Source organism: Dreissena polymorpha, chromosome 8 (assembly GCF_020536995.1).
Source record: "Dreissena polymorpha isolate Duluth1 chromosome 8, UMN_Dpol_1.0, whole genome shotgun sequence".
Classification (NCBI taxonomy): domain Eukaryota; kingdom Metazoa; phylum Mollusca; class Bivalvia; order Myida; family Dreissenidae; genus Dreissena; species Dreissena polymorpha.
In genome coordinates this window covers 72350032-72369326 of record NC_068362.1, presented here as the reverse complement: position 1 = coordinate 72369326, position 19295 = coordinate 72350032, and the positions used below count along the sequence as shown (strand labels likewise).

The following is a 19295-nucleotide window of genomic DNA, read 5'->3' as shown; positions in this document are numbered from 1 at the left end:
GGGCCGACTGTTTGTCACAGACGAGACACCGTTACATATGCACTGTGCCGACTGTTTGTCACAGACGAGACGCCGTATCATATGCACTGGGCCGACTGTTTGTCACAGACGAGACACCGTTACATATGCACTGTGCCGACTGTTTGTCACAGACGAGACGCCGTATCATATGCACTGGGCCGACTGTTTGTCACAGACGAGACGCCGTATCATATGCACTGGGCCGACTGTTTGTCACAGACGAGACGCCGTATCATATGCACTGGGCCGACTGTTTGTCACAGACGAGACACCGTATCATATGCACTGGGCCGACTGTTTGTCACAGACGAGACACCGTTACATATGCACTGTGCCGACTGTTTGTCACAGACGAGACGCCGTATCATATGCATTGGGCCGACTGTTTGTCACAGACGAGACGCCGTATCATATGCACTGGGCCGACTGTTTGTCACAGACGAGACACCGTAGCATATGCACATCTTTACTCACGACAGAGTGCCACCTACGTTTTGATGAAATTTGCAACAAATGCAGGTGCAATCTCTAAAAATGTGTGTTTAACGAAGAATAATTTATTGTTGGTAGGGTTTTCTCTTTCACAGTTCTGGTTGTATTTAATTATCTATTGCATGAAATTCTCCGAAAAAAGATACTCCGTAACAGAAACGCACACCCGACGAAAACACACATATCTACTTGGTGAAACAAGTTGATTTCAAAATGGTGTATATAATAAATTAACGCCCGTCCATAAAATCATCCATATAATAAATAGTAACAAAGACTGCGGGCCTTTTAGTGGCCGACCAGTAACCCGTAAACGTGAAGCGGACCGAAGCCGATGACTGATATTTTTATGTTTGTAGGTCATGTTTAATATCTCTTATGTTTGAGGGATTACTGGGAGGTCACTAAAACTACAGAAGGCTCGTAGAGGTGTTGACTTTTTCTTAAATTACACCGCACATTAAACGCATTTCGAATGCATTGAATATTTTGAAAAGTCTGCACTTTTCATTTTACGTTTCATCAAACTGAATATCGGACACAAAATAAAAGCTCAGTAATTGAAGACCGGTCAATTAAGATGGGCGCCTTTTGGGAAATTTATGAAGCGTAGTGTACCGCTGTATTTTTTCACAACGCTTATTTATTTCTATTTGTTATGGAAGCATATTTGTGCCACTACTTACCAGATGAAATAACGTGAAAATAATGGCGGATTTCGCGAAAAAAAAAAATTCTCGATAACAGATAAATTTTCCTGAAAATAAAATACATTATGTTAACACGAATTTTTCCCTGTTAGTGCTCTAAACTGCCACCACATAAAGATTAAATTAAAGTTTTCACGAAAATAAATCACTTTTCTCAAAAACAGATAACTTTTCATGAAACCTTGGAAATAATACATTTTCACGAAAAGAGTAAAATAACGGAAGACTTTTCTTGAAAACTTTTCACGAAACCTAAAAAAATTCGCGAAAGTTGCCAGATCTAAAAATAGATGCACTTCAGAGCCTTTAGCGTGAATACCTAAAGTGGTGTTCTACGCGTGGTCTGTAAGTATGTTTTAATTAACTAATACAAAGTAGATCTATTAATTGTATAAAAGAATGATATTAATTGTTATTATTTTTTTTTTTAATGTTTTTGGTCTACACTTCTTTTATAAATATAATTTGGGAAGGCACGTATTCATAAAAATCAATGTTTTCAGTGGTATACTTATATTTTTTGTTACAGCTGTCTTAGAGCTTTTTTAATTTTTGCTGTGTCGTAAATATACTGCAATAGAGGTTACCAGCAGATGGACGGGAATTCGGACCATGATTATGTGTCACCAGTGGCAAGTTGTTTAAATTCTCTTTAAAAATGAAAGCAAGCTGGAAATACACCAAATTCCCCTGTTTATGTACAAGGGATGATATTTATTTTATGTTGTCCTTCATTTTGTTAACTGATTTGCTTAAAAAAAATAAGAGTTTAAACAATTCTAGAATAACTAATTACCCAGAGTGTCTGATGCACTTTATAAAACCTTGAAAGACCGTAATTATTAAACATGAAGTGTTAAAAGTGTAAGTATGGTCTTTTGTGAGTGTTTTTGTTTTTTTCTTTTCAGAGTATTACCTATCCTAGAATTCCAACATGCCAGATTTGCAGAGATAGATATCGCGATACCTTTTTAGACTGTGGTCACATACTGTGCTACGTTTGCAGCTGCGAATTGGATGAAAGGGGTTCGGTATGCTCCATTTGCAGGTGTCAGTTCAAAATGTCAAAAAAACCTGTTTTACTAAATAAAACTATGTTTCTTGGACTGATTTATGGCGAGGGAGTAGTTGGGTACGATTGATTAACAAATGAAAACCCAGATGGGTTTTTTATACAACCGTAACCAAGCTCATACTATGTATTTTAAATCAATATTTAATGAAAAGTATTAAGAAATACCCAAGGAGGGTGACACTCATGATGTTATGATGTTTTTCATTATTTTGGAAATTAGGTTTTACTCACTTGAGCACAAAGTATTTCTTCTTTTGATTTCCTTGTTGTCCTGTTGGTAAATAGTTTTACATAGACCTATTTAGCGCCATCTTGGCCTTGTTTATTTGACTTGAGGGTTTTAAACATGAGATTCCAGCATATATGTTCATGTATACTTGTGTACTGTTGAATTGTGTTTTATAATTGCTATGTTTTTACAATTCTTATAGAGCACTTATTAAACCAGGGTATCTTAAGTGTGGATATTAATTTGTTCAAATTTGGATATTGATTTTAAATTTCTTAATGTCAGATTGACATTACATGTGTAAATATTTGGATATTATTATATATAACATAGTTTGTTTAATTTTTTCCAGATTTCATTTCTTACACAATGAAAGTGTATATTTTAGCAATAGTGTCAAATGAACAAATTTAAGACAATGGAAGTCATTTTTGATAAGGCTGAAAATAATTAATATTGTAAAATGAACTATAAAATACATTTTTAATTCACCCCAGACATTGCTTGATAGCTGGTAAAAATATTCCTGCTAATGAAAGAGAAACTGTGTCCCTTTATGTAAAACGGTAATTTTTTAAGATTTTATTTTTGAGAACAAAGTTAAAACTTAAGTTTTCTGATAAAAAATGTATACTTTTAGTAACATTTAATAAAATATTAATGTATACTTTTAGTAACATTTTAATAAAAAAAAGCAAATACCAATTAACATAAATGTTATACATTGTCATCTTTGAGATTATTATTTGATAAAGCTTACTCAGTTTAAAAGACCTGTCTGTGAAGAGTTTGAAATAGTTCTGTATTACACAAATTTTCAAGTTTTTTTTCGCATTTTATATCCTTCAGTTCATTTGTTATCCCCCCTAAAAGGTCGGAGGGGGATATGGGAATCGCGATCGTCCGTCCGTCTGTGTGTCCGTCCCGTTTTTGTCCGGATCATAACTTTGCCATTTATCACTAATAAAATTTCACTCATCTTGCTACAAAGGCTCCCTACTATTAGACGATGTGTCTCGCCATAAATTAAGATTGCTACCCCCAAGATCAATGTCACACTTATAGGTCAAATGTCCATATATAACTATATGATAGTGTTTCGCGTCCAGAGCATAACTTCGTCATTTATCAAGCAAATTTCTTTTAACTTTGCAAAAGTGATCCCTATCATAAGACGATATGTCGCGCTTTCCAAACCAGGGTCCCTACCTCCAAGGTCAAGGTCACTCTTATAGGTCAAATATCTATTTATGATAATATGATAAAGTTTTTGGTGTCCGAAGCATAAACTTTGTCATTTATCAAGCAAATTTTAATTAACTTGGCTCAAATGTTCCCCATTATTTGATGATGAGTCGCACATAACAAGTATTTCCCATTCTTCACGGTCAAGGGCACACTAATAGGTCAAATGTCTATATATGACTATATGATACAATGTTTTGTGTCCGAAACATAACATCTTCATTTATCAAGCAAATTTCATTTAACTTGGCACAAATGTTCCCCATCATTTGCCTATGTGTCGCGCTTCACATCCAGGTTCCTACCTCCAAGGTCAAGGTCACACTTATAGGTCAAATGTCCATATATGACAATATGATAGTGCTTCGTGTCCGGAGCATAACTTCGTCATTTATCAAGCGAATTTCATTTAGCTTGGCACAAATGTCCCCCATAATAAAACGGTGTGTCACGCTCAACACCCAGGTCATAACCTCCAAGATCAAGGTCACACTAATAGGTCAAATGTCTATATATGACAATATAATACAATTTTTTGTGTCCAAAGCATAACTTCGTCATTTATTAAGCGAATTTTAATCAACTTGGCACATATGTTACCCATCATTTGACGATGAGTAACGCTTAACACCTAGGTCCCTTCCTCCAAGGTCAAGGTCACACTTATAGGTCAAATGTCCATATTTGACAATATGACACAAGGTTTTGTGTCCTGAGCCTAACTTCGTCATTTATCAAGCAAATTTCATTTCACTTGGCACAAATGTTTCCCATCATTAGATTATATGTTGCTTTTAACACCCAGGTCCCTACCTCCAAGATCAAGGTCACTTTAATAGGTCAAATGTCCATATATGATTATATGGTACAATGTTGCGTGTCTGGAGCATAAATTCGTCATTTATTAAGCGCATTTCATTTAACTTGGTACTAATGTTCCCCATCATTTGACGATGTGTCGCGTTAAACACCCAGGTACCTACCTAGACTGTCAAGGTCACACTTATAGGTCAAATATCTATATATGATACAGTTTCATGTCTCATTTGTGTCTGGAGCATTCATTTAACTCGGCACAAATGTTCATCATTATTGTCAAATGTGTCATGCTGAACAGCCAGGTCCCTACCCCCAAGGTCAAGGTCACTCTAAGACTTAAATCTCTATTTATGGTACAATTTTTATGTCCTGCCTGCGTCCGTAGCACAATTTCGTCCACGGAGTTCTTGTTTTTTTGTTGTTTTTCTTATTTTCTTAACTTTTTGGTAACATTGATTTCACATTGATTGCTATGCTGTGATATGACGAAAAGTCTGTCTTATTTTAAATAAATAGTTTCAAAAATAAACAGTGTCATTATTGGTTTTATTTGCCCTTGCTTGACTTAATCATGTTAATGTGTTTTAGCTCTACTTTTCGACGCATGTTGAGTTATTGTTGTCAGACCATTGTTGGGGACATCAGTCTTGTTTAAGTGAGTGACTGGTGTCCATTTTTCAACAACTATCAAAGGTTTTCACCTCTAACTTTGAACACTTGCAGCCAGTTGTGTAAACTTTGATAAAAGTTATCATTGGTTATCTTTTTCGATACCTCTGGTTTTTGGATAATTTAATTTGGATTCAAATTGTATAAAAATATTAACGAGACCATCACATGCTTTGGATATTGTTTTTTTTTGTTGTTGTTAAAGTTAACAAAGGTCTTAACCAATTTGGACAAATTTAAGCAGTGGACAAAGATAACCGACGGATAAGATATCCAAGTATTATACAATAGGCTGTTGTTACCTATCAAAAGGAGAACACAACCTTGCAAAACAGATAGTAAACAAAATTTGGCAGAATTATGCCCCATGTTCAACGTATATTTGTTCACTTAGATTTTCACTTTATAATAATAATCTAGCACTGCCCTGAGAAAAGTCGAGTGTGTGGATGTCGAACGGTTCTTGTTAAAATATCATCTTGATTACCATCAAACAAATTCAACTAATACAGCCACCTCCGACTTACCTTTGCACTTTCACATACTCGGTGTAGTTGTGCCTTAACAAATAGTCAGTTGTACATAACTCTTGACGTATTTATCCATATATACTGGTGTGTTTGAGGTATGTTACTCAAAGGTCAAGGTCACATGTAGACTACTGCATAATGAAAATTAGTTTGGATATGAAACACTCTTATTGTATGGCATAAAACTGCTATTTTCACCCCACATTGGCGGAAAAAGGCAAGACGAGAAGTGCCTTATGGCAACCCCTGCATTCAAGGTAACACGAGAAAATGACACCTGACAGCCCTCTGACACCACTGCAAGACACAATGATATCAAATTTGACAGTCGTAATGAGTCAGATTCTCTCGTTTATCTTTAGTCTTTACAGAACAGTCTCAAGGCGCACCTTGTGTTGCCTTGTTCATACCGTATGCCCAATTTTTTGTTTATTTGACAGTATAAATGCGATTGCCACACATGGGCAGAGCAGAAGCATTCCACCGTTCGTATGAAATTTGGAAGTGTTACGCAAACAGTGCAGTGATCCAGAAATTATATTTCCAGACACTCTACCCTTCGTGTAACACTTCTTCCCCCGTGACGGTATTGATTCCATATACACCGTAACCTGGTTTGTGTTTTTTTTTAAATTTATTTTAGGGAGTTCATAACAAATAAAGCTAGCATTTTGGCCACATATTTAAATGATATTTTAAAGCGAAACTGACAAAACATGTATTGTTTTATTGACACATAATCATACATGGCAATGACAACGCATGCAAAGCCAACAGCTTGTTTAAAACTAGTACTTGCTATGCTTTCAGACACAACTATATCTATCAATTGATATTTTGTCAACCAATGCACAAGTTAGCCAGCTTGTAAGAAAGTATCATTAAGTTCATTTTTGTTTCATTTCCGTGTTAAACGATGCGGTCAATGTACATGATTATTGCAGCAAAAAGCTCTGTTCCTTCTTCTCTGTTTCTAGGTGGGTATTGAAGATTCAAATCTCCGACAGCTGCTCTTGCAATTGTCAGGAACTCTTGTGATACAACAAGTTCTGAGAATACTCCCGTTCCACATCATTTAATTCCCTATTGTCAACCAGTGGTATTTTACAATCTCTTGCACCATATACTTTTGGCTGAAAGAACAACACCTCAGGTTTTCCTGCAGGACATGAAATTCGGTTATTTCGACGAACACGATGTGTATTCCAAATATTGCAAACTGCATTCAGGTCTTTACTAATGACAGGAAAAAAACAGTATCTAATGCATTCTAAGTGCACACTATCAGATGTGTCCAGTAATTCGAAATCACTCATATCTTTAAAATGGTTCATCCAGACATTTCCACACATTTCTCTAAGACTTCGCCAAAAACTCTCAATTCTGACATTTCTGTTAGATGAAACATAGACGAAGCTTAGGATCCCCTGGTACTGATCTGCGTCTGTCCATCGTAATGCCATTTGCACATCACGGACAATAGAATTTTCTGTACCGCGGTCACCGTAAACCCGAACTGGAATGCCATTAATTTCACTAATGTAGTCTAAATACAAGCTAGATATGTACATCGGCTTTTTGTTAGAATCACAACATTTCAACCACAACACACTACGGAAAAATCCATCCACAGCTCCATGGATTGACAAACCGTATGGCTTCAATTTGTCTCAGCCATCTAAATGGATTGCAAAATTGGGACCATTGTTTATATCAATTCTCCGCCTTAACCTTCCCGCCTGCCTTTATGCAACACCTTGTGGATCAATGAGTCCTAAAATTAGACGAACCATCTCAAATGTAGCTGCAAGAACATGATTAATCAGGAGTCTTTGACGCATTTGCCGGTAACCAGCATTTTCACCGGAAGCTGATAACTCAAGCAATATTCCTTGAATAATTTCTTCGAGACTGTGCTTACTTTGGCCTCTAGTCAGGCGGTAACGTCTCAAGACTCGGAAAATTGATTGTTCGCTTGTTATTTTTTCATGTCGTATGGCCATAACTCGAAGAATTTCACGTATAGAATAACCTCTCTGGCGATACAAAACAATAAGCTGTGATGATGACATACCCTGAAGATCGGCGTCCTGAATATCGTATGCGGGCATATCTGGAATTACCATTAAGAAAATTAGAGATCTATTATTCAAATAAAAAATTCAAATGTCTAACAAGTGGCTTTCCAAAGGGAGACATTGGTACTGTACCGTTTTTGATCTTTGAACTCTAAATGTGACATTGACACTGTATAGACTGTTGCATTAATGAATACAGAAAAATCGCACATCCATTTCACACCCAGTAATTTCCATTTTTGTGTCTGAAAATAAATATGTAAAAACAGCTACATGTATTTTCGTCAACAAAGATGCATTTACATTAAAAATAAAACGATAAAAGGAAACTTACTACTTGCTATACACTTGGAGACTTTTCTAACGCATCACTTATTCATATCAATATCGCAGGCCCGTAGCCAGGGTTTTGAAAAGGGGGGTGCGAATTTTTGCCATCGGCGATTGTTATTGAGCAACGAAGTGGCGAAGGGGGTATGTGCGGAAGGGGATGACCCACTCCTGCAATCGGGTCCTTTGGAGGTTCTACCCCTAGAAAATGTTGAAAATGAAACGTAAACTACTGCATTCTGGTCACTTTTTAACTGTATTTAGAGACTGAAGTTATAGAGCATTTTTATATGAAATTTCACTTTCATTGACCATACTCAGTGACTGATCGACATGAATATGATATAACATACATGTATTTTCCACCACGTTTTTCAATAACCACCTTTTTTATCAGTCACGGGTATACATCATTTTATACGGTGTTTAACCCGACACTAGTATGCGCGCACACACTTTGTTTACATATGCAACAACACATTTATAGAATGTTTAATCAAACAATAAGAACGGTATAAAATATAATTACTTATTGGAATCTTGATAAAATTGGTGTGTTTCACCATTCCAACATTCTACCATTCATAAATCGAGCAAATTAGATGGAAATATTTCAAAACAATTGTTTGTCTGCTACTATGGATAGTACCAGAGGGTTAGCATTGCTCTAAACGTATTGTACAACAAACACTGATTTACAAAACTGGATCTTCTCTAATCTGCATCAATACTAAAAAGAAATCAAAATGGTATGACTGGTTACTTTAAGTTTGTGTAAACTATTTTTAACAAATAAGTTATCTTTTCTAAACGAATTTCAGAAAAATATAACACTTAAGGCTTCATTAAGACCCTATAACCACAAACTACTGGCCCTATGGTAATAAAGTCCTTAACAATGTATACCAGGACTTCGAAGAAAAAAGATGTACTTATTTGCCCATTATATGCTTAAGATCCGTCACAGTTGATGAACATTAAACGTTAACGTCCACCTGATCATATGTTATAACGTTTTAAATTCATTATAACAACTGTTTGAGAGTAGGACATTCCTAGTGTCAAGTTTGACATAATTAAAACATTGTGGAAAGTTATGTATGTGGAGCAGAACAGATGCCATTAAGTATTGGTAAACTACACAAAAAACTACATTGCTTTGTAGAAATGATTTGTTTTCTTGTCATTCAACAACATAATTAGCCTGTCTGCTGGAAAACCATTTAGGGGATCCGAAAATGGTTGCACGGGGATATAACAAAAAGACAACGCAGTCTGTCGAAAATGCTGTGCACAATGTGAAATTGTTATAAGTCGTGGCTTCATCATTTTGTTATGATATCTATTAAAGTTATGGCTTTAACAGACATCAATAACAATGACAAAAGTTACAAAACAATCATTTAGTATCAAATATCTATAAATATGTATCGATTTTATACGGATTAGAGTGCCAGGTTAATAATTATGCATTATACAGAAAACAAATATTCATTTATAACAAAGATTCCAATTCAATTTTTCGGGGACCGGCTTCCTAGATCTTCTCAAATTTTTCTGTCAAAACTTCTGTTGATTTCAACAATTCTACGGTTAAAAATTGTAAATAAAAATCACGCGCTATCTTGGGAATGACCTAATCGAGAAATTAATTATATGATGACCTGTCGGTTGCAAATTGAATACAACTTTGTTATAACGCTTAAATGCAAAGACTCACTGGGTTCCTGGGAAAAATAAATAACTTTTTTTGCGTCAAATAAAGTTGGTTGCAACTTATAGTACATTTGTTACTCATCAAAAAAGATTGGGTGCGAACGCACCTAACGCACCCCACCCTGGCTACGGGTATGTATCGCTCCCTTATTTTTGAACGGCTTGTGTTGAAATTTGGATCAAGAAAAGTTCATTACATATCTGATAATTCCTGGAAATTTAATTAAAATTGAAAAACAACAAAATATAAAACTTAACAAATTCAAAACGTCACTTCATAAGTCAAATTCGCAAACTCGTACACCGTTAAATAATAACAATGTGAAAAGTAAAACGCATTAACTTACACGTCTTAATAACTGACCGGCTTGCAACATGCCGATTGAGCCGTTTCGCTCCTGAGTATTCATACGAGCCATATGGTTTTCTTTAAATAATGTTATGTTTTTCTCGTGTGAAAACTTACCTAGAATTATGGAATTGAAATTCATTTGGAATAACATGTATATCGCCTTTTACTACACTTGGTGATTTTTCTAACGCAACACTTTTAAATCTTACATATCTCAGTAATGAGTAAATATTTTTATTTAAAATTGCACATGTGATCCTTTGACTACAATATGTGCAAGCAAACGATAAAATCATTCATCCGTGACGATCGGACGCTTTAGCAAGTGGGAAGGGTAGCCTGTAAAATGCAAAGTGCGCGATTGCGCTCCTGAATATTCATACGAGCTATATTGTTTTGTAAATTAATTTTATGTTTTCCTTGTGTAAGAACACACCTAAAACAAGATGTGTTTGTGAAACACAATGTCCCCCTATATGATGTTTGACCTTGTAGGATGACCTTGACCTTGTGAAGGATGACCTTGACCTTTCACCACTCAAAATGTGCAGCTCCATGAGATACACATGCATGCCAAATATCAAGTTGCTATCTTCAATATTGCAAAAGTATTCATAAAATAAGCGATTTGGGCCACATATATTTGACCTCTGACCTTGGTGGATGACCTTGACCTTTCACCACTCAAAATGTGCAGCTCCATGAGATGCACATGCATGCCAAATATCAAGTTGCTATCTTCAATATTGCAAAAGTATTTATAAAATAAGCGATTTGGGCCACATATATTTGACCTCTGACCTTGAAGGATGACCTTGACCGTTCACCACTCAAAATGTGCAGCTCCATGAGATACACATGCATGCCAAATATCAAGTTGCTATCTTCAATATTGCAAAAATACTCATAAAATGAGCGATTTTGGCCACATATATTTGACCTCAGACCTTGAAGGATGACCTTGACCTTTCACCACTCAAAATATGCAGCTTAATGAGATACACATGCATGCCAAATATGAAGTTGCTATCTTTAATATAGCAAAAGTTATTGCAAAATGTTAAAGTTGGCGCAAACAGACCAACAGACAGGGCAAAAACAATATGTCCCCCACTACTATAGTGGGGGACATAAAAATAAAAATGAATTAAAACTAGAATAAAATTGTGTTTCAACATTTTCACGTGCACAAATATGGAACCACACCTTACCCACGTGCTAAAGCGTCCAATCGTCACGGATGAATTATTTTATCGTGAGCTTGCATATAATGTAGTCAAAGGATCGTATGCATAATTTTAAATCAATATCTTTACTAAGAACCGAGATATTCAAGTTTGAAAAGTGATGCGTTAGAAAAATCTCCAAGTGTAGTATGCACGTACACTCCAGTCTTGTTCTGTAGGATAAAGACAATGTTCACCGATTGAAGAGAATCCATTTTTATATAACTGGCATCTTTCGCGAATTTATACTCATAATTTCATTAAGTTATCTGATTTCGAGAAAAGTTATTTGTTTTCGAGAAATCTTCCATTATTTTCATGAAAATTGTATCTGTATGTGTTGGCAGTTTAGAGCACTAACATGCATAAATTCGTGTTAACATAATATATTTATTCCCGTGAAAATTTATCTGTTTTCGCGAAATCCTCCATTATTTTCATGTTATTTTAAGTTGTTAAGTGGTGGCACAAAAATGCTTCCATAATTTGTCACTTTAAATAACAAAATTAATCCATCGAGGCATGTTATTCCTTAACTTATGTTTAAGGTAGAGCCACTGTAATGATTTCCCGCGATTTCTCTGAAGATTGAAGAGCCTTTGTGAAGTGTCTTAGTCGAGTGGTTAGGGAGGCGTTAAGGCGATAGACTAGAAATCGTTTGGGATCTTTCCACGCAGTTTCAAATCCTGCCGACAACGCATACTTTTTGCGACGCGTTTTATTTCTTTTCTAACGTAAAAAGTAGTCCGGTTTTCCAGCAATAACATAAACATTGCAATAAAGACCTGTATAAACCAAGCTTTGGGTGATTTACTTCTGAAAAAACGAATCATACATGTTGCATTTTTATTTTATTTCAAAAAGTAAACGGTAAATCTGTCGATTTCTTGGTATTTTTACTGTGTACAGTGTATCTTTAAAAACCATGTTCACACTGTTACTTAAAATGATACTATTTTGAATTTTATGACACTTTGTTTTAACCAACCCAATTTCTACTTGACTGAAACTTACATTTCATGGCGCTCTTCAATAGATAACACGTTATAAAAAATAAATGTCTGAAAAAAAAAAGAATACTTTTTCATCTTGTTAAAACTGTAAACACCTTTACTGCATCTACACACACCAACTGCATGCCCATATTTGGAAATCTGGATGAATTATGGAACTTTCATATACCCATGGGGTGCAAATAAACTGGAAACAAGCAAATTCGTTGAATTGATATCCCCCGCCAATATGCTTCTGGACACAAAGGTGTTATATTTGACACTCCAAAAATCATTTTTTAAGATACAAAAGGCCATAAGTCCGTTATTAACAGATGGTGTACAATGCCATTTGGAGTGCATCATTCTCTTATCCATATATATACTCATACCAAGTTTCAATAACATCCGCCAAAGCACTTCCAAGATATGGCTCCGGAAACAAAAGTGCCGGATGGACGGAAAGACGGACGGACGGACAACGCCAAAACAATATCCATTCGCCTATGGCGGGGGATAAAAAGCCGAGCGTGGGGTGGTTTTGAAAAAATCAGTATATTTTTTTAAAAGCACGGAAAGCGTACCTAAAAATTTGCATGTAGTTCAGTGAAATGATGCTGATTAAAAAAAATAATACATTAGATTATAATTGGAAAGGTGCCCTATATAGTGGCCTTACCTTAATAGATAACTTACGTCTAATAGATTTCGATTTTCCCATAAAATTGATATTTTTATCTTGATATTCCATAAAAAAAACAAGACTATTGCCAAGCAATATATGTCCCCTACCGGCTCTACCATTGTCAGAATTTATATTTTATTTGTTGCCATAGCAACCAGAATTTTTGACGTAGGAAGAAAATGAATTGACGTGCATAATATCCATATTGCCATCTATTCATGTTTCAACTTTCATGAACAAATATGTAGAACTTTTTAAGTTATCGCAGGATCCAGAAAAGTGTGCAGGGTCCACCATTTTCAGCAGTATTTCTAGTCTATTTGTCGCCATAGCAACCAGAATTCTTGACGTAATAACACAATGAAATGACGTGCATAATCTCCATATTGCCATCTATCATTGCTTCAAGTTTCATGAAAAAATATGAAGAACTTACAAAGTTATCGCAGGATCCAGAAGAGTGTGACAGACTGACGGACCGACGGACACAGAGCGAAAACCAGAAGTCCCCTCCGGTGAAACCAGTAGGGGACAATAATACAGTTCTTGGCAAAGGCAGAAAAGAAAGGATTTCTTTTAGCTTGCGGCACATGAACAGAGATTTTTAATGTGTATTATATACATAATGTGTATTTGAACATTATTTTGTTTGACAATGCAATATATCTGTTTCAAGTATTTAAACCCGATTGTTCTTTTCGGTACTTTTCGACGGGAAACTTTTGCCATATTTGTTTTTAAACCGTCATTGTTTATCAAATGCTGATATATAGATAAACCTTGCGTGTTAAATTGCGTAGCAAGTAGCACATGTACTAGCATTAACTTGAAATTCGTTAAATACACATGTATGTATGAAATAGTTTTCCGTTTTAGATCGTTTGTCATCAAAAAGGGGCGATTAATCTCAGAAACGGATAAAATGTATACACTCAAAGTTGTCTCTTCACATTTGATTGTTTTCAAGTTGATGTTTGGCTGTTTGTATCTTCTTGACTTCTCAGTGTGACAGACAAGCCAACTTACCAACCAAACGATCGACCAACCAACCGATCGACTGAGTGCAACTTCGTGTGTAGGGGTACACTAAACCTATATGTAAAAGCCAGAGAATACACTGAAAATACACGTGCGTTTTCCTATTTTTCTAAAATTACATGCTCTTACATATTCTCAAGAACAAATTTGTGAAAACAAACACATGCATTATTTACAGAACATAAAAATGTGATAGAACTTACAGACCTGTAAAATTAACAAAACTTACAGAATATATAGAGAATAATAGGTTGGTGACGTGGATGAAGAATGGTTATCTGGCAAGTCGGAGGCAGTTATCAGGTGAGCCGAATGCGAACCCGATAAGATCCTCCGACGAGCCAGGTAACCATTCTCCATCCACGTCACCAACCTATTATTCTATTTATCCTGTCACATTGACAACATTCGTTGAAATGTTTCTAAAATATATAGTTTTCCAGTATTTTGTGTTTAAATATTTAATATGGGTAAAAACACGCCGCAGCAAAAAAATTGTGACGTCACGTCATGCAAAACTCTTAGGCTAGCTTCCGTCTTGTTAAACAACACAGAAATCGAGTCAATTGTTATTAATTCAATACACAAAGACGAAATTATGCTGCTAAAATAACAATTTTTAAACAAACAGTACTTTACACGTATGTTGTAATTTTTTTAATTGAAAACAAGTATATTTTATAAATAGAAAATAGTACAGGCGTGCGCAGGCGCGGAAAGCAACTGACGGATATTCGAGGTCACGTGGTCATCTAGCCTAATATCTTTTGGGAAATTAGGTTACCTGGTTATCGGGCTGAGTTCAAGGCATGTGACAGTATAACAATTTATGACTAGTTATACATGTGATTACATATAAAAAATACTTGAATAAAGGAAACACAAAACAGATTCCAAAGTTCAACAAGAGCTGTCAGAGGACAGCGCGCTCGACTATTCGAGTGCTTGACAGTATAACGTAAGCCATCATGGAGAGGTGGGTATAATTCGGGTGTGTGGTCATTTAATAGATGATCATTCAAAAATAATAAAAAAAACAAGATGTGTTTGTGAAACACAATGTCCCCCTATATGACGTGCAGCTCCATGAGATACACATGCATGCCAAATATCAAGTTGCTATATTTGACCTCTGACCTTGAAGGATGACCTTGACCTTTCACCACTCAAAATGTGCAGCTCCATGAGATACACATGCATGCCAAATATCAAGTTGCTATCTTCAATATTGCAAAAGTATTCATAAAATAAGCGATTTGGGCCACATATATTTGACCTCTGACCTTGAAGGATGACCTTGACCTTTCACCACTCAAAATGTGGAGCTCCATGAGATACACATGCATGCCAAATATTAAGTTGCTATCTTCAATACTGCAAAAGTATTCATAAAATGAGCAATTTTGGCCACATATATTTGACCTCTGACCTTGAAGGATGACCTTTACCTTTCACCACACAAAATGTGCAGCTTCATGAGATACACATGCATGCCAAATATGAAGTTGCTATCTTCAATATAGCAAAAGTTATTGCAAAATGTTAAAGTTGGCGCAAACCAACCAACCAACAGACCAACCAACAGACAGGGCAAAAACAATATGTCCCCCACTACTATAGTGGGGGACATAAAAAATTGGAGGGGGGATACTGGGGTGGGGAGTGGGGGATGGTATGGGTGGAGTCCATTTTGGTATGTCAGGTAAGTGTTGTTTTGTGTCAAAGTATGAATCAAATGTGATCATAAATAAAGAAGTTTTGGAAATTTAAGCAAAATTTATTAATTTGACCTTAAGAGTCAAGTTCATTCAAAGGTCAAGGTCAAATTCAACTTGCCAGGTACAGTACCATCATGATAGTAAGAAAGTATTTGAAGTTTGAAACCAATAGCCTTGATACTTAAGAAGTAAAGTGGATATAAACACAAAAAAGGGCCATAATTCCATTAAAAAGCCAAACAGAGATATGAAACTTGCCCTGTACAGTCCCCTTATCGAGTTTTCCAAGTCTGGAAGCAATGGCTATGATACTTTAGGAATAAAATGAACCAAAACACAAAACTTAACATAATGTTCAAATATCTAAGTATAAAAGGGGCCATAATTCTGTCAAAATGCTTGATACAGTCGTCTGCTCTTGTTTATAGATTGGGGTCATGTTGGTAAAAAAGTATGCAAAATATGAAAGCAATATGTCAAGAGACAGAAAATATTTGAGGTGGTACGCAAACTTTAACATAGATTTATCATTAATATGCATATTCTTAGTGAAAAATGGGCCATAATTCTTACAAAATGCTTGTTACAGTAGTCTGATCTTGTTTATAGATTGGGGTCATGTTGGTAAAGAATTTTGCAAAATATGAAAGCAATATGTCAAGGGACATAGAAAATATTTGAGGTGGTACGCAAACTTTAACATAGATTTATCAATAATATGCATATTCTAAGTGAAAAAAGGGCCATAATTCTTCCAAAATGCTTGGTACAGTTGTCTGCTCTTGCTTATAGATTGGGTTCATGTTGGTAAAGAAGTATGCAAAATATAAAAGCAATATGTCAAGGGACAAAATTTTTGAGGTGGTACGCAAACTTAAACATTCCAACGCTCATGCTCATGCCGGGGTGAGTAGGATAGCTCCACTATATATGTTCCATATATAACAGTCAAGCTAAAACTGCAACAACATAAAAGTGCAGTGTCATCCCTAATTAGACTGGGAAGACAGCACAAGCTAATTTGGGATGAAACCTTACACACAATCATTAAGCATAAATACAAATAAATGCATTCAGAAGAGCAGAGATATGAGAATAACAAGATATGGAACTCAAGAAAACAATTATAACGACATGGTTTACAGCATAATTCCGAGAAGCTGCACGGCCAAGTACGTTATTGTGCACAATAAATTGATTTCAGCTCAATTTAAACATAAATTATTGCAATAAGTTGTGACTCAAGTAGAACATGCAGCAATAGTGCATACTGCAGATTCATTTATTTTTCTTAATTTTTTGTGGATTCATAAAATCTGACAATTTTGTATGATCAGTAATTTGTGGATTTTTGTTATAAAGTCTGACATGAGATTTTGGAATCTAGTGTTCGTAAAACATTTGATTTTGTGGTAAAGAGGACTTATGAAAAGTTTTTTTTTGCAAACATAATGAAACTCTAAGCCCCATAACTCTGAGAAAATCATAGAAACAGAATATTATAGTCTCATGCAAATTATGATCTAATGAAGCTCTCAATAATGTTTCATTGAAATCAGACAGAAGTTGAAGAGGAAATCACTTGAAAACAAGACTAGATGGGTGACTCAAGACATGCTCAGTTTGGTAAGTATACAATTATTGGTGCATTTAAACCACATAAATATGCAAAAAACTTACATAAAATTCTACAATTAACTAAAATAGCTGCATTCAATATATATACTGTTAATATGTATAAATATAATAAAATATAAATATACAAAAAATGATTGTATCATGACAAAATGCTATTGAACACACGAAGAAAATCATCAAACTATCTTTTGATTATAATCATTTCTAGCCATAAACCATTGAACACATTAAGAAAATCATCTAACTAGCTTTTGAGTGTAATCATTTCTAGTCGAAAACAGAACGAATGCCAGCCATTACAAAGTGCCATGAATGAAGTGGCTATTTTTTTCCATTAATTTTTTTCATGTTGTGAGGCACTGAAAACTTTCATTCCTTCAAGGTGTTGAGCAATGTTTCTGAACACTACGGAAAAACATAAAATACCAAATCACATATACAAAATCACATAATAAGTTATAAACAAAGGCACTCAATGTACTGACTTAAACAAGAGCTGTCTCCATACGATGACATATGCCCCTGGTAACACTTTGATAGAAGTAATGAGCATTTTTCGAAACCTAAACGCATTTTTCGAAACCTAAACACGGACCCCAAGTTCAAAGTCAAGGTCAAAGGCTTCAAAATTTGTGTGCGTATGGAAAGGCCTTGTCCATATACACATGCATACCAAATATGAATGTTACATCTGAAGCAACATAGAAGTTATGAGCATGTTTCGAAACCTAAATGCAAAGTGTGACGGACACACGGACAGACAGAGCGATCACTATATGCCCTCCTTCGGCATAACAATATTAAAACCGCAAACATAATAACATTTCTCAATTGACAGTTTAAGAGTGTATGCATGTATGCAAATTGATAGCTATTTCAAAACTAGAGAGCGGACACCATACTAAATCCTTGAAATGCACCAAGTGACCCCGTGACCTAGTTTTTGGCCCGGCATGACCCATATTCGAACTTGACCTAGATATTGTCTTGATACAACTTATGACCAAGCTTGGTAAAGATCAGATAAAAACTACTTCAATTAGAGAGCGGACACCATGCTAAATCCTTGAAATGCACTAAGTGACCCCGTGACCTAGCTTTTGACCCGGCATGACCAATATTCGAACTTGACCTAGATATTGTCTAGATACAACTTCTGACCAAGTTTGGTAAATATCGGATAAAAAATATTTGAATTAGAGAGCGGACACAAAAAGTGTGACAGACTGACAAGACAAACTGACGGACAGTGCGAAAACTATATAGCCCCATTTCTTCAAAAGGGGGCATAACAACTTGAGAATGCTTCAAATAATCAACAAAGGCTCTAAATCAGCAAACATCAGCTAGTGTTGCAATTGTTCGGCTTTCCATGTCTCAAAAATCACCTCCATTTTCCTGCGACTGTGAACATTTCCGTTGTTCACTGTGGGTAGTATACGCTCTGGTTGAATGAACTGAACAAAGCGCTTCATTTCAAGAAAACTGCTGTGCTCACTGTATGGTACACCTTAAAGAAAAAAATCTTATATTCATACTGAATGATGATTCTGTTGATTTTGTATAAAGAATTATTTTTTTTAATTGAGTTATATAGTGCTTAACAAGTAATGAATTTCAGTTGTAAACTCATTAAACCATATACCACGAAATTTGTTTGCTAGTGGTTATATATACTTAAATCACTGGAAAACGCTGATTATTTACAGATTTGTTGGCAATCACAAAAACG

The 19295-nt window shown here is 35.4% G+C and overlaps 1 protein-coding gene across 6 annotated transcripts in view; it reads right to left on the bottom strand.

The window, feature by feature from the left end:
- Positions 1 to 10708: 10708 nt before the first annotated feature.
- LOC127841335 (uncharacterized) overlaps positions 10709 to 19295 on the bottom strand; it is a 67582-nt gene continuing 58995 nt past the window's right edge. For 2 of the 6 annotated variants that reach the window (XM_052370066.1, XM_052370068.1), the window contains one exon: positions 14300 to 19073. In XM_052370066.1, coding sequence (XP_052226026.1) covers positions 18910 to 19073 — 164 coding nt within the window. In that variant the 3' untranslated portion in view covers positions 14300 to 18909. Of the gene's footprint in view, positions 10922 to 12367; positions 14262 to 14299; positions 19074 to 19295 lie in introns of those variants that run through there. The other 4 variants (XR_008030921.1, XR_008030922.1, XM_052370067.1 and 1 more) reach the window with 4 other exon arrangements.